The sequence below is a fragment of the Bidens hawaiensis genome, unplaced genomic scaffold (genome assembly GCF_021521415.1).
Source record: "Bidens hawaiensis isolate Kalapana, Puna unplaced genomic scaffold, B.hawaiensis_p1.1 tig00008259_1, whole genome shotgun sequence".
Classification (NCBI taxonomy): domain Eukaryota; kingdom Viridiplantae; phylum Streptophyta; class Magnoliopsida; order Asterales; family Asteraceae; genus Bidens; species Bidens hawaiensis.
In genome coordinates this window covers 14624-38049 of record NW_027491588.1, presented here as the reverse complement: position 1 = coordinate 38049, position 23426 = coordinate 14624, and the positions used below count along the sequence as shown (strand labels likewise).

Below are 23426 nucleotides of genomic sequence, written 5' to 3'. Positions count from 1 at the left end.
GGATAGTTCACGATATACCATAGGAAGAGTATGAAAGAAAATATGTAAGTACGTATGCATGTACGTAATGTATGTATGAATGAATAATAGTAAGTAATGTATGGAATACGTATCTCCGGACACGTATATGTATGGCTATGAATGTATGTATGTTAATTGATTATCTAGAACTAACTCAGCGTAACTAACTTTTAATTAATTACCACCCACCACCACCACCATCCATCACCACCACCACCCACCGTCGGCCACAACCATCATCCACTACCACCACCCACCACCCACCGTCCGTCACCACCACCCACCACCCACCGTCCGCCACCACCACCGTCCACCACCACCGTCCACACCGTCCACCACCCACCACCACCACCGTCCATCACCACCACCACCTGTCACACCCCGACCATGACGGAAACGTCGGGGCGCAATCGATTGTTCATCGCACACGACACTATTAAGTGACAATATTTAATCAACTCATTTAAATTCATAAAAACACAAAGAGTCACATAACTTGTGCATACAATAACCGAATTCAAATCATAGTAAATAATATTTCTCGTTTTGCTAATATCCTAATAGTCTCGATAACGTTTTTCTTCAAGTCCTCGAGTCAACCTAAAGTTAAACCTGTAACATTGCATAAATAGATTTTGTCAACACAAAGGTTGGTGAGCAATTTCATAGTTTTTGAACAATAGATATATAATATGAAATTCCACAACTTGTATACAAAACAATAAATAATAGCAATAATTTAGATAAATGAAATCGTGAATAAGAATACATCAACAACACCTTTCTATAAGGGGATGCCAAATATATTCGGATTTTGTATGAAATCGTTAATAAGAATACATTAACGACACCTTTCTATAAGGGGAAGCCAGATATACTCGGATTTATGAATCAACCATCCAAAAGCGGTAAACACATTATCACTTAAGCATATAAGCATATAACACCAAATCGAGCATTTATTTAAGTAAAGTATACAATAAAGTTTGTGGTTTAAGACTCAAGTATAAATCATTTGGATTTGAATAAGTTTGCAATGTCACCCCCAAAATATAAAAGAGTGAAAACGTGGGATGAAAGTACTCACGTTCAAGTAATAAACTTGAAAGATTTGATGATTTGGAGATTAACCGAAATAATGAGTTTAACGAACGAAGCCTAAATGAGAAGAAGTCTTGTATTAGAAAAGTTGTCTTGGAAGTCTTTAAATGAAAATAAATGATAAGAAATGTAAACAATTTAAAGTTTAAGGTTTAAAATGTACATATTTAAGAAATTATAATAATAGTCCTTTGAAAATGTAAGTTTGCTCGAAACCGGGTTAAAGTATCTAGCCCTTAATTTTACTCAACCTACGTTAAGTAATAAGGTGGGTAAAAATGCAAGAAAGCAAGTCCCTTTATAATATAGATACTAAAACGGGTTTTAACGAGTGTTCGGGTGGTCGGTTCGGGTATTGGTGACTTGACCAAACCCAAAGTCAACTTTCCAAAATAATAAATGTATGAGATAACTCAATAAATCTTAAAGAGACTTAACCAAATATGTAGTTCTGTTGTTTTAGAACTAACAACGTCCGTTAAGCGAGTGTTCGGTTTAATCGGTCCAAACTTTGTTATAAGATCAAGTTGTATTCAACATTCTGAGTACTTTGTAAAAATAATTAAAATCAGTTTATAAAGTATTTTTAAAGAAGTATATAAGCTTTAATGGTTAAAAACACACTTGTGTGTCTTAAGCGAGTAAAAACTTGGTTTAGTTCGGTTTGGTTCGGTTTTTATCTTGGAATAAGGCCAAGAATGGTTACCACATGTTCAAACATCATAGAACTTGTAAAATAATTTATAAATAATAATACCAAAGTCTTTCATACAAAAAGTCAACAACAAAGTCTTTAAACGAAAGTTCGGTTTTCGGTTCGGATCTTGTTTCGGGATAAGACCGAGGTTAGATTCTACAAACCCATAACCATGGAACTAATTAAAATGGTTTTTTAGAAACTCAAATCTTATATAAAACATGTTTATACAACTATTTAAACAAACTAGTAAATAAGAGTTCGGCTTCCGGTTTGGAGCTATTTACGGAATAACCGAGGCTAGTCTCTACAAACCCATAACCATGGAACTCAAAATGTAAAATAGAACTAAGATGAGCAGAAGTTAAACAAGTATAACAAGTTTGATGGTTAGATGCGGAAAATATATATAATCAAGGACTAGTACAAGTCCTCCATGTAGCTTTGTCTTATGGGCCGGACACTTAACTGACCGAGACCGGAGAAATGCCCACCGAAGGTACAAAGGGTGCTATTATATATGTGCTGTATAACAATCTTCAAGTATAAATAAGTGTTAACAAGTTGATTATAATGTAAGACTATGGTCAGTTTGACTTTGGAAAGTCAAACTACCAAAAAATATGAAGAACACCTTTGAATGCTTGAGAATTGGAAGAGAAAGAGATGAATGAGCAGGGATTAATGAAGGGGATGGTGTATATATAGGGTGGGTTGAAAGGGTCAAGCATGGGGTGTGATATAAAGGTTTGCATGCAAGAGGGGTCAAGACAAGTCACAAAACAAAAAAAAAACAAAAAAAGATGGGGCTGCTGGTCTGCTGCTGATCTGCACGTCGGTTCGCGTCCGGAAGTTCGTTTTTTATGTATCTTGAGCGTTTTAAGTCCGTTTTCGAATCCGTAAAAGGGGTTTTTCAAATTAGACAAGCGGGAATGTTTTAGTAACATAAAATCCAATATTTTATATATTTGAAATGTTCGGGATATAAATCGGGTCGGTTTACAACATAAAAACAAATACAAAATAAATACAATTTGACCCGAAATCGAGGGATGTCACACCACCCATCGTCGGCCACAACCTCGTCCACTACCACCACCCACCACCCACCGTCCGCCGCCACCTCCACCACAACTGTAACATTCCTAAATTTAGGGTTTCATGTAACAACTGTTAATTATGTACTAATTAGCCCGTTTGGGAGAATGACTTATGAATAAATTTTTGTTTGTTACGCGTGCACTCCATATGTGAAGTCTTTTGAATAAAGTCTATTTATTTGCATAGAAATAATGGGTGATACAAGTAAAATGGATCTTGGAATGATATGCGTCGATGTATATATGGTTAAGGTAATAGTAACCAAGTGGCACCGTTTATATCTGGGATCAAGAAGCTATTATGTGATGTTATGCATGGGATGCAAACACGTAAGTAAATGCTTATAATATGATTGGGAATAAATGAAATGGTATGTAAATACGCATGGATTAACATAATATTAATGTAATAGAGGCTTCATATTATTCACCTAAATACTTGTCACGGGTAACCAATATGTGATCTACCGGAAGAATTAAATATATGCATAAACATGCATGTTTAGATTCTAGTATCCTAATAAAATACATAATTTGTGTGATATGGTGAACGATTAGTAGTGTCACTAATAACACCGGAAATGAATACTACAATTGAAACATAACGAGAATATAATCTTAACATGTTATGTAAGATAAGGATATATAACAAAATTTAAACAATATATAACATCTATACAACTTGAAGTCATAAACTAAAATATAAATGGTGTATATTCATGAGAAATGTAAACCAACCGCAAATGGAATTGGTTATAACACCAAGTAACCCTATTAAACCTAAAACAAGAACCAACCTGGACCTATTTGTTTGAAACCTTTTCTACTATTCCAACCCTATGGCCAAGCTACATTACCATAAAATGGGGATAAGGTCACATCCAAATATTATATTAGTGTTAAGTCTTATCCATTTTCCATGTATGGAATCTTATAACCTTAAAGCTACCTGGAACCTTTATTCCTGGGAATAATATGCATGGAGGAATGCATGAGTGTGATCTTGGTCAAACCACCTCTCACTGCATCAACTCATCTAGGGAATGGATGCTGAAGAGGTAGGTCCCAACAGAGCCCAGTTGGACCCGCATGACTCACCTTGAAGAGAGACGTCTGCGCAGAAACCAACTGGATCCGCAGGACCCACCATGCTCAGAGACGTGACGTCCTTACGCGCAGTACGCAAGCTGTTCCCGCAGGAAATGCCTCCCAATGGCGAAGTACTCCGCCTGTTCCCGCAGCTGCGGATACAAGCCATCAGGGAAGGCCACCCGCGCAGCAAGGCTACACGCACAAGGCACTTAGCTCTCAATATAATTCAGTAGTCACCTGAAGGAATGAGCAAAGCCGGGAACAATCCCGCACAAAGGCGGGAGGGGGAATACTCCCGCCCAAATGAGCCAGTCCGTACGATACTGGAGGATCTTTTGTACTGTACCTGACGAGGTATGGGCAAAAGATCTGACCAGAGATACGACAGCTCATTGACAACAATATGGCGAGCAGCATGCTCTTGTACTGTATGTCACTATTAGCCGCTGCCTACTCACCAACTCCTGTCATACCACGTGCATAGCCTGCAGTTGGTGGAAAAGGAATAGTACACAGCAGGCCTGGTCATTGTCAGCCGCTGCCTACCCACCAACTACCAGCGTGGCACGTGCGTAGGCCACAGTTGGTAGAACAGGAATACTATTCAGCCGGCTATACCCTCTTGGAAACCTACCTTCGGCTATAAATACCCCAAATGGTATGATCATCTCATCTTATCTTGTATCTTACATCTTATACCTGATATCTGCTCTAGCAATCTCTTAATATACACTTATATTCAAGAGCAATCTAGTCTGATTCTCACGCCGGAGGGTGGTCACAAGGAGGTACCCCCCCCCCTTCTCAATGACGAGCTCACGGTGTCTGTTTTGCAGGTTATCAGAAGAACCATCTTTGCCGGATCTAACCCCTCGTGGGAAACATCTATTTAACCCCCAGATTATCCGTAATCTGCACGGGGTCCATTAGTGTTTCTTCATTGGCACCATCCGTGCATAAAAGCTAGAACTTCATTTCTTTTCAGTTTTTTCAAACTTCTGGAAAGATGGTTAAAGAAACTCCGGTAACCACAACCCCAGCTACTGAGGGGAATACCGGCGACTACACAGTTTTTACGAACACTACCCCGGTTACCCAAGCCGGGGCAAGTGTTACGAACACTACCCCAGTTACCCAAGCTGGGGCAAGTGCAGTAAATAATCGCTCACTGGGATTCACCGATACCCAGTTAGAGACAACGAACAAGGCTCCCCCGCCAAACACTCGATGAAGTTAAAGCGTGGGCGGAAGCACGTCAAAAAGAATTCCAAGCTGAGTTGGATGAACGCTTACGTTTACTCCAACAGGCTGATGAATTCGTAGAGTACTTTGACGATGATTCGAAGGAATCCGATAGTGACGCAAACCCTCGTCATAGGGCGAAAGGGGAAGCGTAAGGAAACAGACTCCTAACCGAGAAGGCGTTTTGGAGAAACCTTCAAACCAAAAAACGCAGGTGGAAACCCACGTGACTTCTCCAAAACATTTACACCAACTGCTGCAAAGGCGGGAACGTCCAAATTTGCAAGGGACATTGCGGAAGCAATCGTCCCGAAAAGTGCCAAACAGATGTCCAACATCGGCACTTACGATGGTATATCTGATCCAGACGATCATTTGAACAGGTTCATAGCGGGGGCAACCGTCAGTAGTTGGACGGAACCTACGTGGTGTTACATGTTCCAAATGACGCTTGTTGGGCAGCTAGAGCGTGGTTCGATCGTCTACCGGTCCACCACATCTACGATTGGGAAGACTTCCAGCAGAAATTTAGCCAACACTTCAGCCAACAAAGAAAGTATACCGAAGAGCAATGGACAATCCTCAAATGCATTCGAGAGGAAGATGAATCTTTGCCAGACTTCATCACTCGCTTTAACTCAAAGAAGCTAAGTCTGGGTAATATTAGCGAAGATCTTGTTCGCCGCCGCTTTTATCCAGCGCGCGAACGACCCGGAGCTCATCCGCACCTTAACGGGTAAAGATGGCATGCCATCCACATGGGATGCCATCATGACAGCAGCTAAACGCTTTGCGGAAACGGAGAAGCAACTGGGTAGAGATCTCCCCCATAGCACAAACCTCTACACCCAGAAAACAAGAGAAGACAACGTCCTTACCGCCCGACTAAACAAAAAGCGGAAGCTAGGCATTTGGCAGTCAAGGGTAAACTTTGACACCTCATCCGGCTTGCAACATCGGTTAGGCGGAAGGGATAACGTACAGTCGAACCAGAACTCCAGATGGACGCCACTCACCAAAAGCGTCACCGAGATATTCGCCACTGAGGAGCTCCCATGGCCAAAGGCTCCAATAATCCGACATCGTCACAATGCTGATCGGAGCAAATACTGTGACTTTCACAGGACAAAAGGCCACAACACTGAAGAATGCACAGACGTAAAGGACATCGTCGAAGCATTTGTCAGAGATGGGACGCTCGCGCACCTCGTGGCGTAACGAACGCTGAGCAGGCTGACGCGTGTAGAACCCCAGTTGGGGAAAACACGAATAAAATTGCAGCTTCAATGTTGGAGACTACATACTGCGTAAACAACGAGATCCCGAACCAGGTGCATATCGGCTCGATGGCACTCCCATCCCAACAACATGGAAGGGAGCTCAATTACACAGTTTGCATGTAGATCAATTCCAAATTTGTAAAGAAAAGGCCCAGAGCCACTTCTAATGGAAATGATTCTCCTTAGAACATCGACGCTGATGATTTTACATTTATACTTATGAAATTTCCACACGGATATGCCGGTCTTCACCGCATACATAAGTGTGAAAGAAAGTCATTGCGTGGGGAAGGCGGCAAAACCCGCATAAACCCAAAAAAGGCAAACCTTCACGCAGGTCAGTTAAAGGTAAAGTTCAGTCATCCCACTAAATGAAAGTGCCGGTCTATCCGCACGAATCATGATAGAGGAAACCGAACTAACCTATTGACAACCGCGCGTCGAACGGTTAATTTATTCAACACTGATATGCCGGTATTCACCGCATAATTACGTGGAAAGTCGTTGCGTGGGGAAGGCGGCAAAACCCGCATAAACCCAAAAAACGGCAAACCTTAGCGCAGGTCGGTCATAGGTAAACTTTGATCATCCCACTAAATGAAAGTGCCGGTCCTAACCGCACAAATCATGGTAGAGGAAACCGAACTAACCTATTGACAACCGCGCGTCGAACGGTTAACTTATTCAAAATACTTAGAAAATTTCTAACAGAAGGATGAGGAAAACCTCCACGCAGGTCAGATGTAGGCAAAGTTTAGCCATCCTACTAAGTGCAAGTGACGGTCTTACCCGCACAATCACGAACGAGGAAGCAAAACTTCAACCTATTATCTACCACGTTCAAAGGTTAACTTATTCTAAACACTTAGAAAATTTCAAAGGAAAAGATGAGGAAAACTTCCACGCAGGTCAGATATAGGTAAAGTTTAGCCATCCTACTAAGTGCAAGTGACGGTCCTATCCGCACAATCATGAAAGAGGACGCAAAACTTTAACTTATTATCTACCACGTTGAAAAGTTAACTTATCTAAGTACTAAAGAAATTGCTAAGTTAAATCAGAATATGCGTGAAATAAACAAGGCAAGGGATTGGCAAATAATCTTTATTCCATCGAAATTCAAATATTACAAAGATTGCTGGGTACATACCCGCATACAAAAGAAGCTATACAAAAATAAAAATCTACTCTAATGGTGGAAAGGGATCTTCAGGATCAAGCTTCAGGACCACTTCCACTTGGACCAGCACCATCAGTAGAGCGTGGCGGTTCAAGGAAAGCTTTAAGGATAGCTAGCCCATCATCAGCAGCAGCAACTTCGTTTACCTTCTCCACCACCGGATGCGGGAAGGCGGCATACCGGTTCACTGCTTGGTCAAACAGCTTCAGTATCCACATCATACAAAGGGAAGTTGGAAGGCGGGATGCCTTTCTCAACGAACCCTAGACCAAGCAGGAAGCCGGCCTTTTCCCCATCCTCATGAGAAGCGTTGAGGGCTGCGCTCATGGCATCGTCGTATGACGTGTCCGTGAAGACTCGATGCACAACCTACAAGAAAAAAATACAAGTGTCAGAACCTTTTCTATGTACAAAGAAAAGTGTAAAGATATGAAATTACGCATACCTGAGACAACGCTTCTCGAAGGAGCCATTCCTTGGTAACCAGAGCTTCCTGGAGGGCAGCTTGAGCGTGGTTACGGGCGCGTTCGGCTTCACTTTTGTTGAGGTTGGCAAGCAACACTTCTTTAGCCGCAGCCTCTTCAACGCCCTTTAGCTTCCGCTCAGTGTGGTCAAGCACCCCCCTCTGGTCCAAGATCTCTTGGAGCTTCTTGGCGTCTTCCATCGCCAAGGCATCATGAGCCTGTTGGAGCGCCTCTAGTTTGGCTTTAAGTTCCTCATTCTCGAGGCGTAGAGGCTCAGCAACAGCTTCAGCCTTGATGGCCCTCTCAGTTGCGTTCCGTGCAGTTTCCTTAGCCAGCCGAAGCTGTTCGTTAACAGCTTGGGCAGCCTTGGAACGGGCCTCGAGACGGGCCTGAACTTCAACTTCAAGGGCCTTGAAGGCCTTCTCCTTCTCCGCAGCAACGGCGGAGAGCCTCTTGTTCTCCTCCCGGACAGCCCGCGCCTGAGCTACTTCTTGAATACGAGCTGCTTTTAACTTGTCGTTTTCACGACAGAGCAGCTCGACGCGTGGCTGCATCCGGGCCAGGAGAATCCGAAGCTCGTTGGTTAGCCTACCCTCCTGGTAGCTAGCCATTGCTTTCCCCAACGCACCACTTTGAGCTGCGTGACGAGCCCACTCCACGCACTCCACAGGCGTGCGAAGGGTTGTTCCTCGGCGGATGTTCCATCGTGGAACATACACTTCATTGGAATCCGACACTGTAAAAAACAAAAAGCAGTTAGGAAAAGATGATATAAAAAAAAAAAAGGCCAAAAGAACCCTACGCACCTGTAGGGTCGACAACAGGCCGATAGCCGCCAAACCCATCACCTGAACCCAAGGGAAATCCATCCAAGAGGTCAGGCAGATGGGAAGGAGGCAGAGGTTGGCGAGAAGCCCCAAGCATACCTGAAGGATCGGCTGTAGCTGCCGACGTCGGAGGCATGGAGGCCGCCGCGGTAGAAACCAACGGAGGTGAACTCACCGGAGGTGAACTCACAACCGTGGTCGCCGCTGCGGAAGTACCCGCAGAAATAGTCACCGCCGGCTCAGTGAAAGATTCAGTAAATATGGCACTGACAGCCGGCGGAGATGTCATCACAGTTGGAACAGTTGGCTCAACTGGGTGAGCAACTGAACCAACAACTGAAGCAGGCGCAGCCGCCTGGGTCATCGCCTCAGGTAGGTTGACCAAGCCAACTGTCATGGGTCCGGAGGTGCTCCTCCCCGCTCCACCCTGGAATGCGGTAGCATCCACGCCTGCACAAAGAAGATATAAGTATAATGGCGGAAATATATGAAGTTAAAAAGTAAGGGAAGTTTGTACTTACGGGTTTTCTTGAGCCTAAAAATGCGAACAGGCGGGGACGAACCCGATGGAGCCGGCCTCTTCACACCGCTCACCGTCGTCCTGGGCTGCTCGGAGGTGACGGTCGCCTCAGCCTCCGGAGCAGTGGTCTTATCACCATCAGGGTTCCCCGCCATCTCCTCGCTCTCGGTCTCTGAATTAGACCGAGGCACCGGATCGGCAGTGGAGGCAACCTTCGCCTTCCCCTTCCCGCCGGCAGCCTTCTTTTTCCGCACCAACGGAGGACCATCTGCGGATTCCTCATCAGAACACATGATTAGAGGAATTCCAGCAGAGGTTTCAGCATTGAGAGGTCGAGGATTGAATAACTCCTTACCTGGCCGCCTGGCGCTCAGGATCTCGTGGCCTGGCGGGTAGACCTCCACGAACCGATCCGCCGTCTGTTCAAGGATGGGCAACCCATTCTCATCTAGAGCACGAGTACCCATCCGAGCGGGACCATCAGCCTCCCGCGGATGCAGGAGCGACTGCAAGTCATTCCCCTCTGAAATAAAAAAAAAAATAAACAGTTAGAAGAAAAACCTATATCAACAAAGAAGACAGAGCATACCGTAAGGGACAGAGTTCAAACCGTATTCGAGGACGATGGGAACCTGCGACGCCTCCTTCCATACCCGGCTCATCCCAAGCATCACCATCCCAGACTCCGCAAAGCGGTATACCGGAGTCTGGACCCGGGAGATCTTGGCGAACCACTCCGCCTCCTGGTAGTTGAGGGCGTGAAGGGCGGGGAGTGCTCTCCCATTCTTAAAGGTCATCGCAAGGGGGACGACGCGAGCGGAGATATAAAAAAACTCACGCTTCCACGACCGAAGACTGCACTCGGTAGCGCAGATCTTCAACCCCTTGATCCGATTGACCAAGGTGTACCACCCCTGGATGCACCTCCAGGAGTAGAAGGTCATCAACCGATCTACGTGGGGCTCCACGCCCAGAATGAGGCATACCCACTCAAAGTGGCGGATCTTGGCGATCGCCATCGGGTGTACCTCCGTCAGATGCACGCCGTGCCTCTCCAAGACACGGTATACAAACTTCGTCAATGGGAACCTGAGATTCCCATAAACGAAGAATGCAGCGTACACCCCTATCTTGCCCTTGGGGGCATCGTACACCGTCTGGTGTGGCTCCGGAAACTCAGGCTCGAACGACTCGAGTATGAACTTCCGGACGACGTACCGATAGAGGTCGGCCGGAAGAGCACACCGGCATTCGCCAGCAGTGCTCTTATCGTCTTTATCAGACGTAGACGTCGGGATCTCGACGTGCACGTCAGATTCTTCGGCAGCAGCTTCAAATCGTGAGTAGAAGACATGGTTTGGAGGTAAAGAAGAGTGATTTCAGGAGAATGCTTGGCAGAAAGTATTCGCCGGAAATCGTTTACAAGAAGAGAAGAGTGAGTGTGAATTACAAAGGACCCTCTCCCCCTTTATATACTCATCGCAATTAATGCGATGAATTTAATGCGGAAGAGAGAGAAATCGCAGGTGCAATGAAACTATGACACGTGGCAATGAGCAAGCTGGCAACAGCTGTTGAAAGGACGCGTGCCATTAATTTCGCGGCCACGCGCCCGAAAAATCGCGCCCACGCGCCTGAAAAAGCGCCTGGAATGACCATATACTGTCACGTCGCTATAACTTCCTGCACGTCCTGACACTGTCAGAAGAAACCGTCGGACGACGTTTCAACAGTTTGGACTGTTCTTATCCTTTCACCAACTCTTCGAATTTCAAAATTTCAAAAAGATTCAAAAGTAAGCGGGAAAATACCCCTTACCTTGGCAACCAAGTAACTATAAGACATGTGCGAGTACAGTGTTAAGGCAAAACCCTTCACATACTTAGCACCTGCAGGGAATTGAAGCCAAGAATACCTCGGCGACCAAGTAACTATAAGACGGGTGCGGGTACAGTGTTAAGGCAAAACCCTTCACATACTTAGCACCCGCAGGGAATTGACGCCAGGAATACCTTGGAAGTAAAGTAACCGTAAGACGAGTGCGGGTACAGTGTCAAGGCAAAACCCTTCACATACCTAGCGCTCCTCAGGGAATTGAAACCAAGAAGGATCTTCTGGGCCATGCTTGCGGAAACGGGAATAACATCCCCGCATAGCGAGAACGTCGAGAACTATATTGTTTGAAACTCCAAGATGGAATTGGTGGTTTTAACATAATTGATCACTATATTCAAAACTACCAAAACCTCATGGAGAATCCACACAAGTGGGACTCAACGCTCCCGACTTGCGAGGAGGTTACAGACCTACCCGCATCATACCCAAAGATCAAGAAGGAAAGTCGGGAATTTCTGCAAGTGACATTAGGACTTCCGCGGGAAAAATCCCCATGGAAAACCTTAAAACTATACCCTTTTCAAAAACCCTTTGCTTAAGTCCAAAAGTTCACCTCACTTATTAAACATTCATGAGAAGAACATTGGACTGGGGGGACTTGAAGAGGTATGTCCCAGCAGAGCCCAGTTGGACCCGCATGACTCACCTTGAAGAGAGACGTCTGCGCAGAAACCAACTGGATCCGCAGGACCCACCATGCTCAGAGACGTGACGTCCTTACGCGCAGTACGCAAGCTGTTCCCGCAGGAAATGCCTCCCAATGGCGAAGTACTCCGCCTGTTCCCGCAGCTGCGGATACAAGCCATCAGGGAAGGCCACCCGCGCAGCAAGGCTACACGCACAAGGCACTTAGCTCTCAATATAATTCAGTAGTCACCTGAAGGAATGAGCAAAGCCGGGAACAATCCTGCACAAAGGCGGGAAGGGGAATACTCCCGCCCAAATGAGCCAGTCCGTACGATACTGGAGGTTCTTTTGTACTGTACCTGACGAGGTATGGGCAAAAGATCTGACCAGAGATACGACAGCTCATTGACAACAGTATGGCGAGCAGCATGCTCTTGTACTGTATGTCACTATTAGCCGCTGCCTACTCACCAACTCCTGTCATACCACGTGCATAGCCTGCAGTTGGTGGAAAAGGAATAGTACACAGCAGGCCTGGTCACTGTCAGCCGCTGCCTACCCACCAACTACCAGCATGGCACGTGCGTAGGCCACAGTTGGTAGAACAGGAATACTATTCAGCCGGCTATACCCTCTTGGAAACCTACATTCGGCTATAAATACCCCAAATGGTATGATCATCTCATCTTATCTTGTATCTTACATCTTATACATGATATCTGCTCTAGCAATATCTTAATATACACTTATATTCAAGAGCAATCTAGTCTGATTCTCACGCCGGAGGGTGGTCACAAGGAGGTACCCCCCCTTCTCAGTGACGAGCTCACGGTGTCTGTTTTGCAGGTTATCAGAAGAACCATCTTTGCCGAATCTAACCCCTCGTGGGAAACATCTATTTAACCCCCAGATTATCCGTAATCTGCCCGGGGTCCATTAGTGTTTCTTCAGATGACATTGGAATAAAGAACAAGAAGATTGGACACGACCAGGTGGAGTATAGACAACCCTTTGTTTTTCTGGATAAAACACTTGATCTCTACCTCTCTTCTTTCTCGGCAGAAACAAACACATCTTTCACACACAAAAACTGATTTTATGTGAGGATAAACAAACACAAATGCATGCATAGGACTTGCAGCCAATTATCACAGCCACTAGATATTGTTAAAACAATCTCAACCCTTCAATTTTTGGTGCTCACATGGATCCACCTCCCTCTATATATAGAAGCCACATTCTTTCTACAAACCACACCAAACTTGCATCACTTCACTCTTAAAATTGATTCCAAACCAGATGTTGCTGTAAATCGGGCCAAGGAAGGGGACTAGGGTGCTTAGTTTTGGAGGTGAAACTAGTGAAGAGGAGACTAGGAGGTGTTGATCAGTGTTGCTAGCCATTATCATCCCTGAATCCTTGTAGTTGTAAGCATAAATTAAGCTTAAACCATCATCATATAACCTGCAATCATGGCTGTGATATTTAGTAACGTTCCAGCCATGACTAAACACTAAACAAACCCTATGAGTCCATGTGGGTTTGTGGTTAAAATATAATCATATTACAAATTAATTGCTAGAACATACTTGAGCAAACTAACATAATGAACCAAATAAATAAAGGAGTTAGTATATGTGTAATGAAACATGGTCGTAGGCTCGACATACATCTTTTATATAAAAACTTACAATAAAAGAAATCATATGCTGCTGTCAGAAACCAAGTTAATAAGAATAACATGTTTTCATATAAAAGAAGTCTTTTAATGTCTAATTGAAAACCAAGTATGAACACTTTATTTTAAAACCCATTAATGTGTGAACTAGTTTCGATTAAACCTTAATAGAAATGATTAGAGCGAATAAAAGAATCATCACGTCAGATAGTACTTGAAATCTTACATAGAACCATCCCATGTAGGGTTCGTGTAGGAGGCTTCCACAATCATTCCATGAATCCAAGATCCGTTTACTTGAACTGTGAGTTCTCGTGGCCCCATTTTAAATGCTTTATATGTTTTTTTTTTTTTTTTTGGGGGGGGGGGGGGGAATATGCGTACTTGTTTGTTTTGAAAGCTATGTGAAAGCGAGGCTCGATGTCATATGTTTATGCTTGATGTTATGTGTTTGACTAATTTGCATGAGGTTATTATCACGTCAAGTCCCCATTTTGTATACATAACCTTTAGCTAGGTGTGAGCCGGTGGTTAATATGGATAGTACTATCCGGAGTGACGTCCCCATTCGTTGTTGGTCACCGCCAACATAAACCCACGTGTGCTGAATGAATGTATGTTGCTGTTATGAGTTACTAACGTTAGTGATAAGACGTTAGGGAGGGGCAACATTGTCATTATGGTTAGGTTATGGACTCATGTTGAAATTACAAACCTTATTTTGTGCATATTTACATGACATTTTGACGAGCAAGTTTCACGGATTACGAAAGAATGTTTTATTGTGTCTTAAACCTACGAGCTCACCAACTATTTTTAGTTGACGTTTTCTAGCATATTTTTCAGGAAATGAATGAGCCAAGGATAAGAAAGCATGGTCTAATTACACAAGGAGATTAGTATAAATTATTCGCTTATATGCTGTTATTTTGGATAATCTACTAGTGTGTAGTTAAAACAATGATCATGTAATATTATTTGACAATGATTATGAATGCATGAAGCGTTTCTTGTTAATCTATGTGTTCATGATCCGATTATCTGTAAACCTTGCGTTTCCGCTTTAGCGGGGTGTTACAACAACCGTCCACCACCCACCACAGCCGTCCATCACCACCTCCCACCGTCCACCACCACCATTCACCGCCTACCACAATCGTCTACCACCAATCATCCACCACCACCCACTTCCACAGTTCGTACACCACCACCAGTTATTTTAACAGTCTACAGATGTTAAATGACTTCTATCTATTGTGATATGTGTGATGGGTAACTAATTTTCAGCTTATGCAGACGATATCCAGTTTATAAAACAACCAGTATTATATTTTCAGATTGTAAACCTTCAGACCACATCTTCAGTTACAGACATGAAATTAGATGAAATTAGATTGCAAACAGTTTTTGTCTTCAAAAACAAACAACACCTAAAAAAAATGAGGAATTTATGAGGAAGAAAATTATTGCTCCCAGCATATATAATAATCATTTAATAAAAAAAATGAAATAGAAATGAAGGAACCATTAATGATAAACTTTAAATGCTTATTAATCTTGGTTACAATACAAGTAATGAGGAAACCAAAACAACTTTACATAAAATAAAATTACATAACTGAATCAAGAGTAGTACATAATTAAACGAAAGCAACATAAAACGGGTGTTGGCTAAGGATTTATGTTTTACAAATGTTCCTTAAAACATATTTCGGGCCACCCAGGTGAACACGTCTGTCTCCCAGGGTACAACAGCCAAACAGTGTGTACTGCCGAGAATAACCTACGGCCAGGATTAACCTAGCATGCAAACTATACCTGGAGCTAAAGCATGCAAGTTGGAAACAATGAACTTCGGGTGATGTGTTGTGAGTTGTGTTGGTGGTAATGTGCCTTCAATCTGCCCAACAATCCTTCTATTTATAGTAGGTGAAGTGTAATGTGTCATCAGACATGTGTCACTCTATGAATTGAGGCAAGCTCAGGCGCTGAAACGTGGCATGTTGACTCACCTCACTTTCCGACACATGACAGAAGGCTCGCGACACTTGTTTCGATCCGGTGCCACACCTACAAAGCGCCACATTGCGCCCATCACCCGGGCCCGTTCCTGTGCACGTCGGATGCTTCGCACCCTTGCTAATGCCACCAAGTGTGTATTGTCATACAAGAATATAATCTTGTGAGAACCTCCTCCTTATAAGCCACTTACTAGTTTCTTATTCTATAAACATGGGACAAACACATTTTCCATTTCATCAAAGTTCAAGTTCTTAACCATACATTGTAGAGTATCGATATCTCATTCATCTTTACTATTTGGGACTCGTTAATAATTAGTTTTTTAATAATACTTAATTATTAATCCAAAATATTTCCAACATGATTAAGAACTTTCCATCTATAGAAACATATAAAGTTCATATGAAGTCAATCAAGACCCATCAACATATTCAATAGCCAACCAAGTTAGATGCAATGTTAGTTAGATCTCATGTCATACTTATTATGCTAACTTCTTATCAATGTTTTCAGACCCGGCCCGAACGTTGATCCGGACGCCTTACCGGGTCAAAGGTCGGACCGACTCGGGAGGACAGACCGGTGTTTGATCCGGATGACGTCATAAATAATTTAAATAATATATTTACATATATATATATAATTCATATACATATAAAAAAAATAATAACAAAAAATAATAATAATAACAAATTTAATGTTTATTCATGTTTTATACATTATACATTGTTTTTTAAATATATATGATTTATGTTTGATCAATAGAGACATCAATGATACTTGGTTGGTTGGCTCATGGGGTAATTATTAAAGCTTCTATCTTATCTTTAAAATGATCCAAGTTCGAATCCTGGCATGCACATTTCATTTTGGATTTAATAAAAAATGAGTTTTACCGGTTCACCCGCCGGGCCGACCGCCACCCGCAAAACCCGGCCGGGTTTTTAGAAACGTCAAAAATACACTGACCCGGCCCGGTATGAAGACCGGGTCCCGGTCGGACCAGTTCGGCAGGCGGGCCGGGCCGGGCCGGGTTTCAAAACACTGCTTCTTCACGTAGGTTATTTTGTAATGTTCTATTGAACAATTTATGTGAAGTCTTTAATAAGCAACTAACATGTGATAGAGATAAGCCAATCATAATATGTTTAGGTTATATATGAGAGTATATGTTGAAAATAATTGGTGTGGTAAACAGGATGATTAGAAAAAATGTGATGGCCGAAAATCGAAATGTACTTGTATCTGGTAAAGGAAAAAAACTACCAAGTCGATTTGAGAAAACGGGTACCTGTATTGAACAACAATGAAAGTGTCAACCAAGGTCAGCATCAGTCCTTGAGATTCCAAATGTAGTTAGATACCCACTTTGCACATAAGTATCATGTGTTAGGGTTTCCCTTAACAATCATAATGAAAAAGAAGGAACCAAGTTATAAAGTGTTGGTGCTGAACCCGTTTCTTAACCAAATATCAAAATTTTCTCGCGTGAGAGGCACATGCAACTGTTAACAGAATAAAAAGAACTACGTAAGTCTCAAGGTCCAAAGCCGTTAAAAAATTTAAAAAAACTAGCCTTGATATGCCATAAGAAGCATTTTTTTTAATATGAAAAGTAATGCTTTAAGACCTGGCCCGGACGTTGACCCGAGTCAAAAATTGAACCGACTCTGAAGGGCGGACCGGTGTTTGGCCCAGTTGATGTCATAAATAATTTAAATATAAATATTATATTATATATAAAAAAATTATAAATATAAATAATAATAATAATAATAATAATAAGAAACTTCCAACCTGTACACATGATGGAGGCAACGGTGTTTTTTGACAAGGGATTGTGTGAGGCGATCGAGGACATTGTAGTTTGTGGAGGTCCTTTCTTTGGAGACCTCCAATGGCGACTTGCTTCCTTACCCATTAAGAATGGGGGTTTGGGGTTGTATTCGGCAGTAGAGGCTTCCTCTTATGCGTTTATGGCCTCGAGAGCCCAATCGTGGGTGCTTCAGGATCACATTTTGCGAGACAGTGGTATATGTGGGATGGATTCTGATTATTCTTGTGCTCTGGCTTGTCTTCGTGATATGATTCCAAGCTTCGATTTTAGCAGTTTCTCTAACAAAGAGACCGCCTCCTCTAAAGCCCAGCATGCATTGGCGAGCACTCTTTTTAGTAAAATTGTTCACGACATGGAGTCACACTTTAACATGACAAGCAGACAAAAAGCCATTTTTGAGTGTCTACAAGCACCACATGCTCAAGATTTTCTTCTTGCTATCCCTATAGATGGGTTAGGCCAGCATATGTCTCCAGTGGAGTATCGTAGTATCCTTAAGTATCGCCTTATGATTCCTCTATTTCCGGTTGATGAGATATGTCCTGTTTGTCGTAAAGCGTGTTTAGACTCATATGGGGAGCACGCAGTGCACTGTAAAGAGCTCCTGGGGTTCAAGTACCGACACGATCTGGTTAGGTATGTGCTCTTTAATATATTCAGGCGAGCTGGAATTTCTGTTAAGAAAGAAGCACCTGTGAATTTCCTGACTGACCCGTCGGAGGGAAGATCATCTCTTCGACCGGCTGACATTTTGGTGTTTGGATAGATAGGAGGGAAACACGTGTGTGTGGATTTAGCAGGGGTTTCTCCTTTGGTGGGCTTAGGGAGTAGTGGTTTCGCGGTCGGTCAAGCCGCATTAAAAGCTGCTTCAGGTAAGGTGGCAAAACATGAAAAGGCGTGTCTTGACAACCAACATGTATTTATTCCTTTTGCTTTTGACACTTTTGGTTTCCTCGCGCCTGAAGCTGTGGAGCTACTTACCCGTGTTCAACGGGTCATGCATAGTAATGTTATGACTCCAAGACCAGCAAATATAGTTTTTAAAAGATTGGGTTTTGCGATTCAAAAAGGGGTAGCGGCGCAGCTTGTTGCCCGCTTGCCTTCTGTTTCGATGTAATCCAATACATTTTTGTACCTTTGTTTCACATAATTAATAATAAAACATCATATTGTTTTTAAATATATAGCATTTATATTTTTTCCATACTAACATAAATATAGTTTTGTTGATTGGTTGGTGGAGTATTTTGCCATACTTAATTTCGGTCATGCACCTGGGTTTGATTCCCGATGTCTACATCATTTTTATTAATTAAAAAACCCTTTTCCGGTTCACCTACCGGGTCCGGGCCGACCGCCAACGGAGAAACCCAGCCAAGTTTTTAGAAAACTGGCCAAATATACCGACATGGTTTGGTATAGGTATCGGGTCACAATCAGACCGGTCCTACCGGCCGGGCCGGGTTTCAAACACTGCTTAATAAGTAAAACGACCAAAACCACATGAGCAAAATAGTAATTTACCAATCTTGTAATTTTCCAACGTGTGTTGGTAGATTCTAGAATGTGATAGATCTAGAGTCCAAAATAGTTGCAGTTGCACCCATCCATCCCATCTATATAAACAAGTCACCTCAGGGTTTATGATTTGCTCAACGCTCATCTCATTTGACTCCAGAATCTCCGGTATGTATTTTTATTTTTCTCTTCTATTTTTCATTCGATTATCACATTTTCATCTCCTAACGCCTTCAGATTGGATCAATTGTACTGTATAAATTGATCTTAATATTATTATTACTGTTGTTCGATATTATTTAGGATTTGTAATTACTTCCTCCCCAAGTTTTCTCATATTCGCAACCGCCACGTGACTGATTTCATTTTTGTTTGTTTAATATTTGCAATTCGTTAGGGTTTAATTGATGTGACGTTGTTTGCGAGATAGCAAATTAGTTAAGAGAGTCTCCGTGTGAGATCCGGTACTAATGAAATTAACCTACTAAACGTACAAGTAACCAACTATCTGAACACAAGCAAACATCAAACAAATGAATGTAAGAAGTAAGAACCTATTTAATATAATAAATGAAAACAACTATTTATAGCATTCCTATCATTAATTCTCACATAATAATAATAATAATCAGATAATCAAATTGGAATTTTTATTAGTTTCAAGATTTATGCTTTGGTTGCAACTGTTTTGCCAGGGATTTAACTTTTGCAATTCTTAAGGATTTCTTGTTTCATTATTGTTATTATATATTTATATTATCTAAGTGCTGCAATTGCCAATATTATAAGTTTATGATGTTGACTATAATGTTTTGAATAAATATTGTTAACAAGTTCATTGGTGAAAGTAAGGATTTTGTTTTTAGTTTTTGGTCTTTGTGCTGGTAAACTTTTCTTGGGGCTTTTACATATTTATGTGCAAATACCTACAAGTTTTGTATATGTTTATATATATATATATATATATATATATATAAATTTAGAGACCAGAGTGATGTATGGTTAAGAATGTGATTTTCTTTTAACAAAAAGCATAGATCTTGGACCAGAAATGAATACTTGAAAAGTGTAGTTGTATATTGTTTCATTGCTGCATAATCATTGTCTTTCTGTGTTATTAACTCATTTCTCTTTTGTCTTCACAGAGCTCACTATCTGTAGTTTGGTAAAGACCTTCAACAGACAGCACATTTATAAAGTTAGCAACTTCCATTTCAAATTTAAACGATGGCCGAGGTACTACTCTTTTACAGCTTCAAATTCACAACTTTCATTTGTATCACACTTTTGTCTATTTGCATCTAGTTTTATAATTTGTGATACCAATTTGACAACTTTAAAACATTTCTTTTAACAGGAGGGTTACAAGGTGTGTTTGCACGCATATGATTTAAGTGGCGGTCTCGCTCGCCAGCTGTCCATGTCCTTTTTAGGGAAGGCTATTGAAGCCATATGGTAACAATCTTGTATAATATGGTTTTTCTTTTCTTTAAATTAAAGAAGATAGGAGTTTTGACCTGTTTTACTCGTTTTTTTAGCTATACCATTTAAAACGTATCTGTTATTGTGACATGTTCAAATAACAATATGTTCTAAAATATAACAGGCACACGGGTGTGGTAGTATACGAGACCGAGTACTATTTTGGTGCTGGTATCCAACAAGTGCCAGCTGGAACTGCACCATACGGAACACCACTCCGAGTGATCGATCTTGGTGTGACGCACGTCCCAAAAGACGTGTTTGAGATGTATTTAAAGGAAATAAGCCCGCGATACACTCAAGAAACCTACAGTTTAATGAGACACAACTGCAATAACTTTAGCAACGAGATTGCACAGTTTTTGGTGGGGGCCTCCATACCTGATTACATCCTCAACCTCCCTAATGAAGTCATGAGCAGCCCAATGGGTGCCCTTATAAGTAAGTTTCTTGTCTTTTATTTTTATTTTTAACTCATTAATCCAATTTAACCCGTTTGTAAATGAACGGGCCGGGATTGTGACATCTAATTGATGCTAGGCATGTAAACAATCCGAACTTTTAGTGAGCCGTTCGTTTATGTTTGCTTATTTAATAAATAAATTAAAGAGCATGAACAATCTTTGTTCGTTTAGTTAAAACACTAATTAAATGAACTGACATGAACACGTGTCTTGTGCGTTCATTTATGTTCATGTACGCTCATTTATGCTAGGCATGTAAACAATCCGAACTTTTAGTGAGCCGTTCGTTTATGTTTGCTTATTTAATAAATAATTTAATTAGTGTATTAACTAAACGAACAAAGATTGTTCATGCTCTTTAATTTATGTTCATGTACGCTCATTTATGTTTGTTTGTATACGTTCATTTACATTCGTTCGTTTGCGTTCGTTCATTTGCGTTCATTTACGTTCATTTATGGTCGTTCATTAGTTTTTGTTCGTTTTAGTTTGTTCATTTATGTATTTTAGTCTAGTTTAATTAATTTTTAGGCCCAGCTAATTAATATTCATGTTTTACTTCCAACGGTGTTCACTTGGTTATTTCGTGAACCGTCTGCTTATACACTTAACAGGACACAAACAAGAAACATCGTTTATTACGTGCTCGTGTTTGATTTTTCTTGGGTTATACTTGAATTAAAGTACATGAGCATTTCCCATTCATTTTGTTTACAAGCCTAATTATTGTCATGTATTGCAGTGCCCATGATACAGAATCTGGAAACCACACTAAGGGCCGGTGCGGTCCCACAAGCTCCCCAGTTTAGGCCATCTCCGGTTATTTCGGTTCCTCAAGTGGCAAAGAAGGTTGACACGCCATCAGAAAGCAAGAATGCCGGTGCGACCAGCAGCGACCCAAAGTCAAAAACTGGAACCGTGGTCCCACCTGCGGTTGTGCCAGCTGGAACATCACAGGAGAAACCAGTGGCTGATCCTCTTGGAGATGCAAGGAACAAAGTGCAAGAAGAGATTGGGAAGGAGTTTGCCGCCATCATGGCAAGTGGGACCCTTCGTGCCAGCGAGGCAGCTGCGCTGGCGACTAAGAAGGTGATGCAGAAATATAGGCACATGAATGCTGCACAAAGCTGAAACATGTTTTGTGCTCTTATTATTATTGTGTTTCCTATTTAAGAATCATAATTTGTATTGAGATGGAAGATGAACAAATTTATTCAAGAAATATGTGACCTACATTGAACAAATGTTGGGGTGTGATTGTTTAAACACACTTCACTTTTTACCTTTTGTTTTTTGTTTGGAACATAATCATTGTTTTGTGGATCTTTAATTTGAGGTTCCGCCTGATGTGTCAACTCTGTTGGGTACAAACTACAATGAGAGACCATTGCTCGTGCTTGGCTTGTTTACAAACCGAACGAGCAGTTTCTCATTATTTTGAGCTAGCATCGGGCGCTTTGGACAGTCCTACTTGTTAGAACAAGTCAATAACAAGGAAACTAAGATAAAATATATGAAGAATATGGATGGGTCATGAATCCGCCATTCGATGTTGATATGCTTTTACAATCTGAAACACAAAATCTTTAAAAAAAACATGTATTTGTTCTAGCTAGGAAATTGAAGATACCAAATCTAAAATATTATCATGCTATAGTTGAAATCATGTACAATGTTAAGTGCTAATACAAGTATAGAACACAGTAATATGTATGAAACTAGACAGCACAATTTGTTTAAACCATGATAGTTTGATACATAAAAAGGATGAGCTTCCAAGTTGCACCAAAATGATAACTAGACGACACAATTAATTCGTGTAAATTAACGAAAAGTTTGAAACATTAAAATAAGGATGAGCTTCCCTAGTTACACCCTAAGACCACGAATGAGACACACACCACTCGGTTAGTTTCGAAAGCAGATGTCTTACTGTCTTCTAACATCCACTCGATTCGTATCCCCGCAAGTAGACACATGATGAGAGTGAGTGACAAAAGTGACACGATAAGTAAAGTCCTGAAACAAAAAGATGACACTAGCTAGTTAGATTTATCACAAAGACGAAAACATAATCAAAAGTAAAGTACCGGGACTTACTCTTGTATGTCCGCGTCATTAGGTCATGGTGTCGGTTCGTCATGTCTCACGATAATGACTACAGATGCACCCGTTTCAGTTGGTATAGTAGGGGACTCCATGAGTTTGATACGATCTATACAAAGGAAACTAGACCCAATAGGGAGGGTTAGGTTAAAATACAAAGTAAACAAAAAATGAGATGTGTGAGAACTAATCTAGTCCATTGATTTTAGATTCAAATTGTTGTGATTAATTTGAGAATAAAAAATGATGGAAAGGGCATATATGGAATAGTC

At 41.6% G+C, this 23426-nt stretch overlaps 1 protein-coding gene across 1 annotated transcript; it reads left to right on the top strand.

Annotated features, from left to right (window-relative positions):
* The first annotated feature begins 20222 nt into the window (after positions 1-20222).
* LOC143637372 (uncharacterized) lies at positions 20223-22337 on the top strand. The gene is made up of 4 exons (XM_077104776.1): positions 20223-20338; positions 20460-20557; positions 20709-21025; positions 21791-22337. The coding sequence occupies exons 1-4, from the start codon at positions 20330-20332 to the stop codon at positions 22177-22179; spliced, it is 813 nt and encodes a 270-aa protein (XP_076960891.1). The 5' UTR covers positions 20223-20329; the 3' UTR covers positions 22180-22337.
* Positions 22338-23426: the final 1089 nt, after the last annotated feature.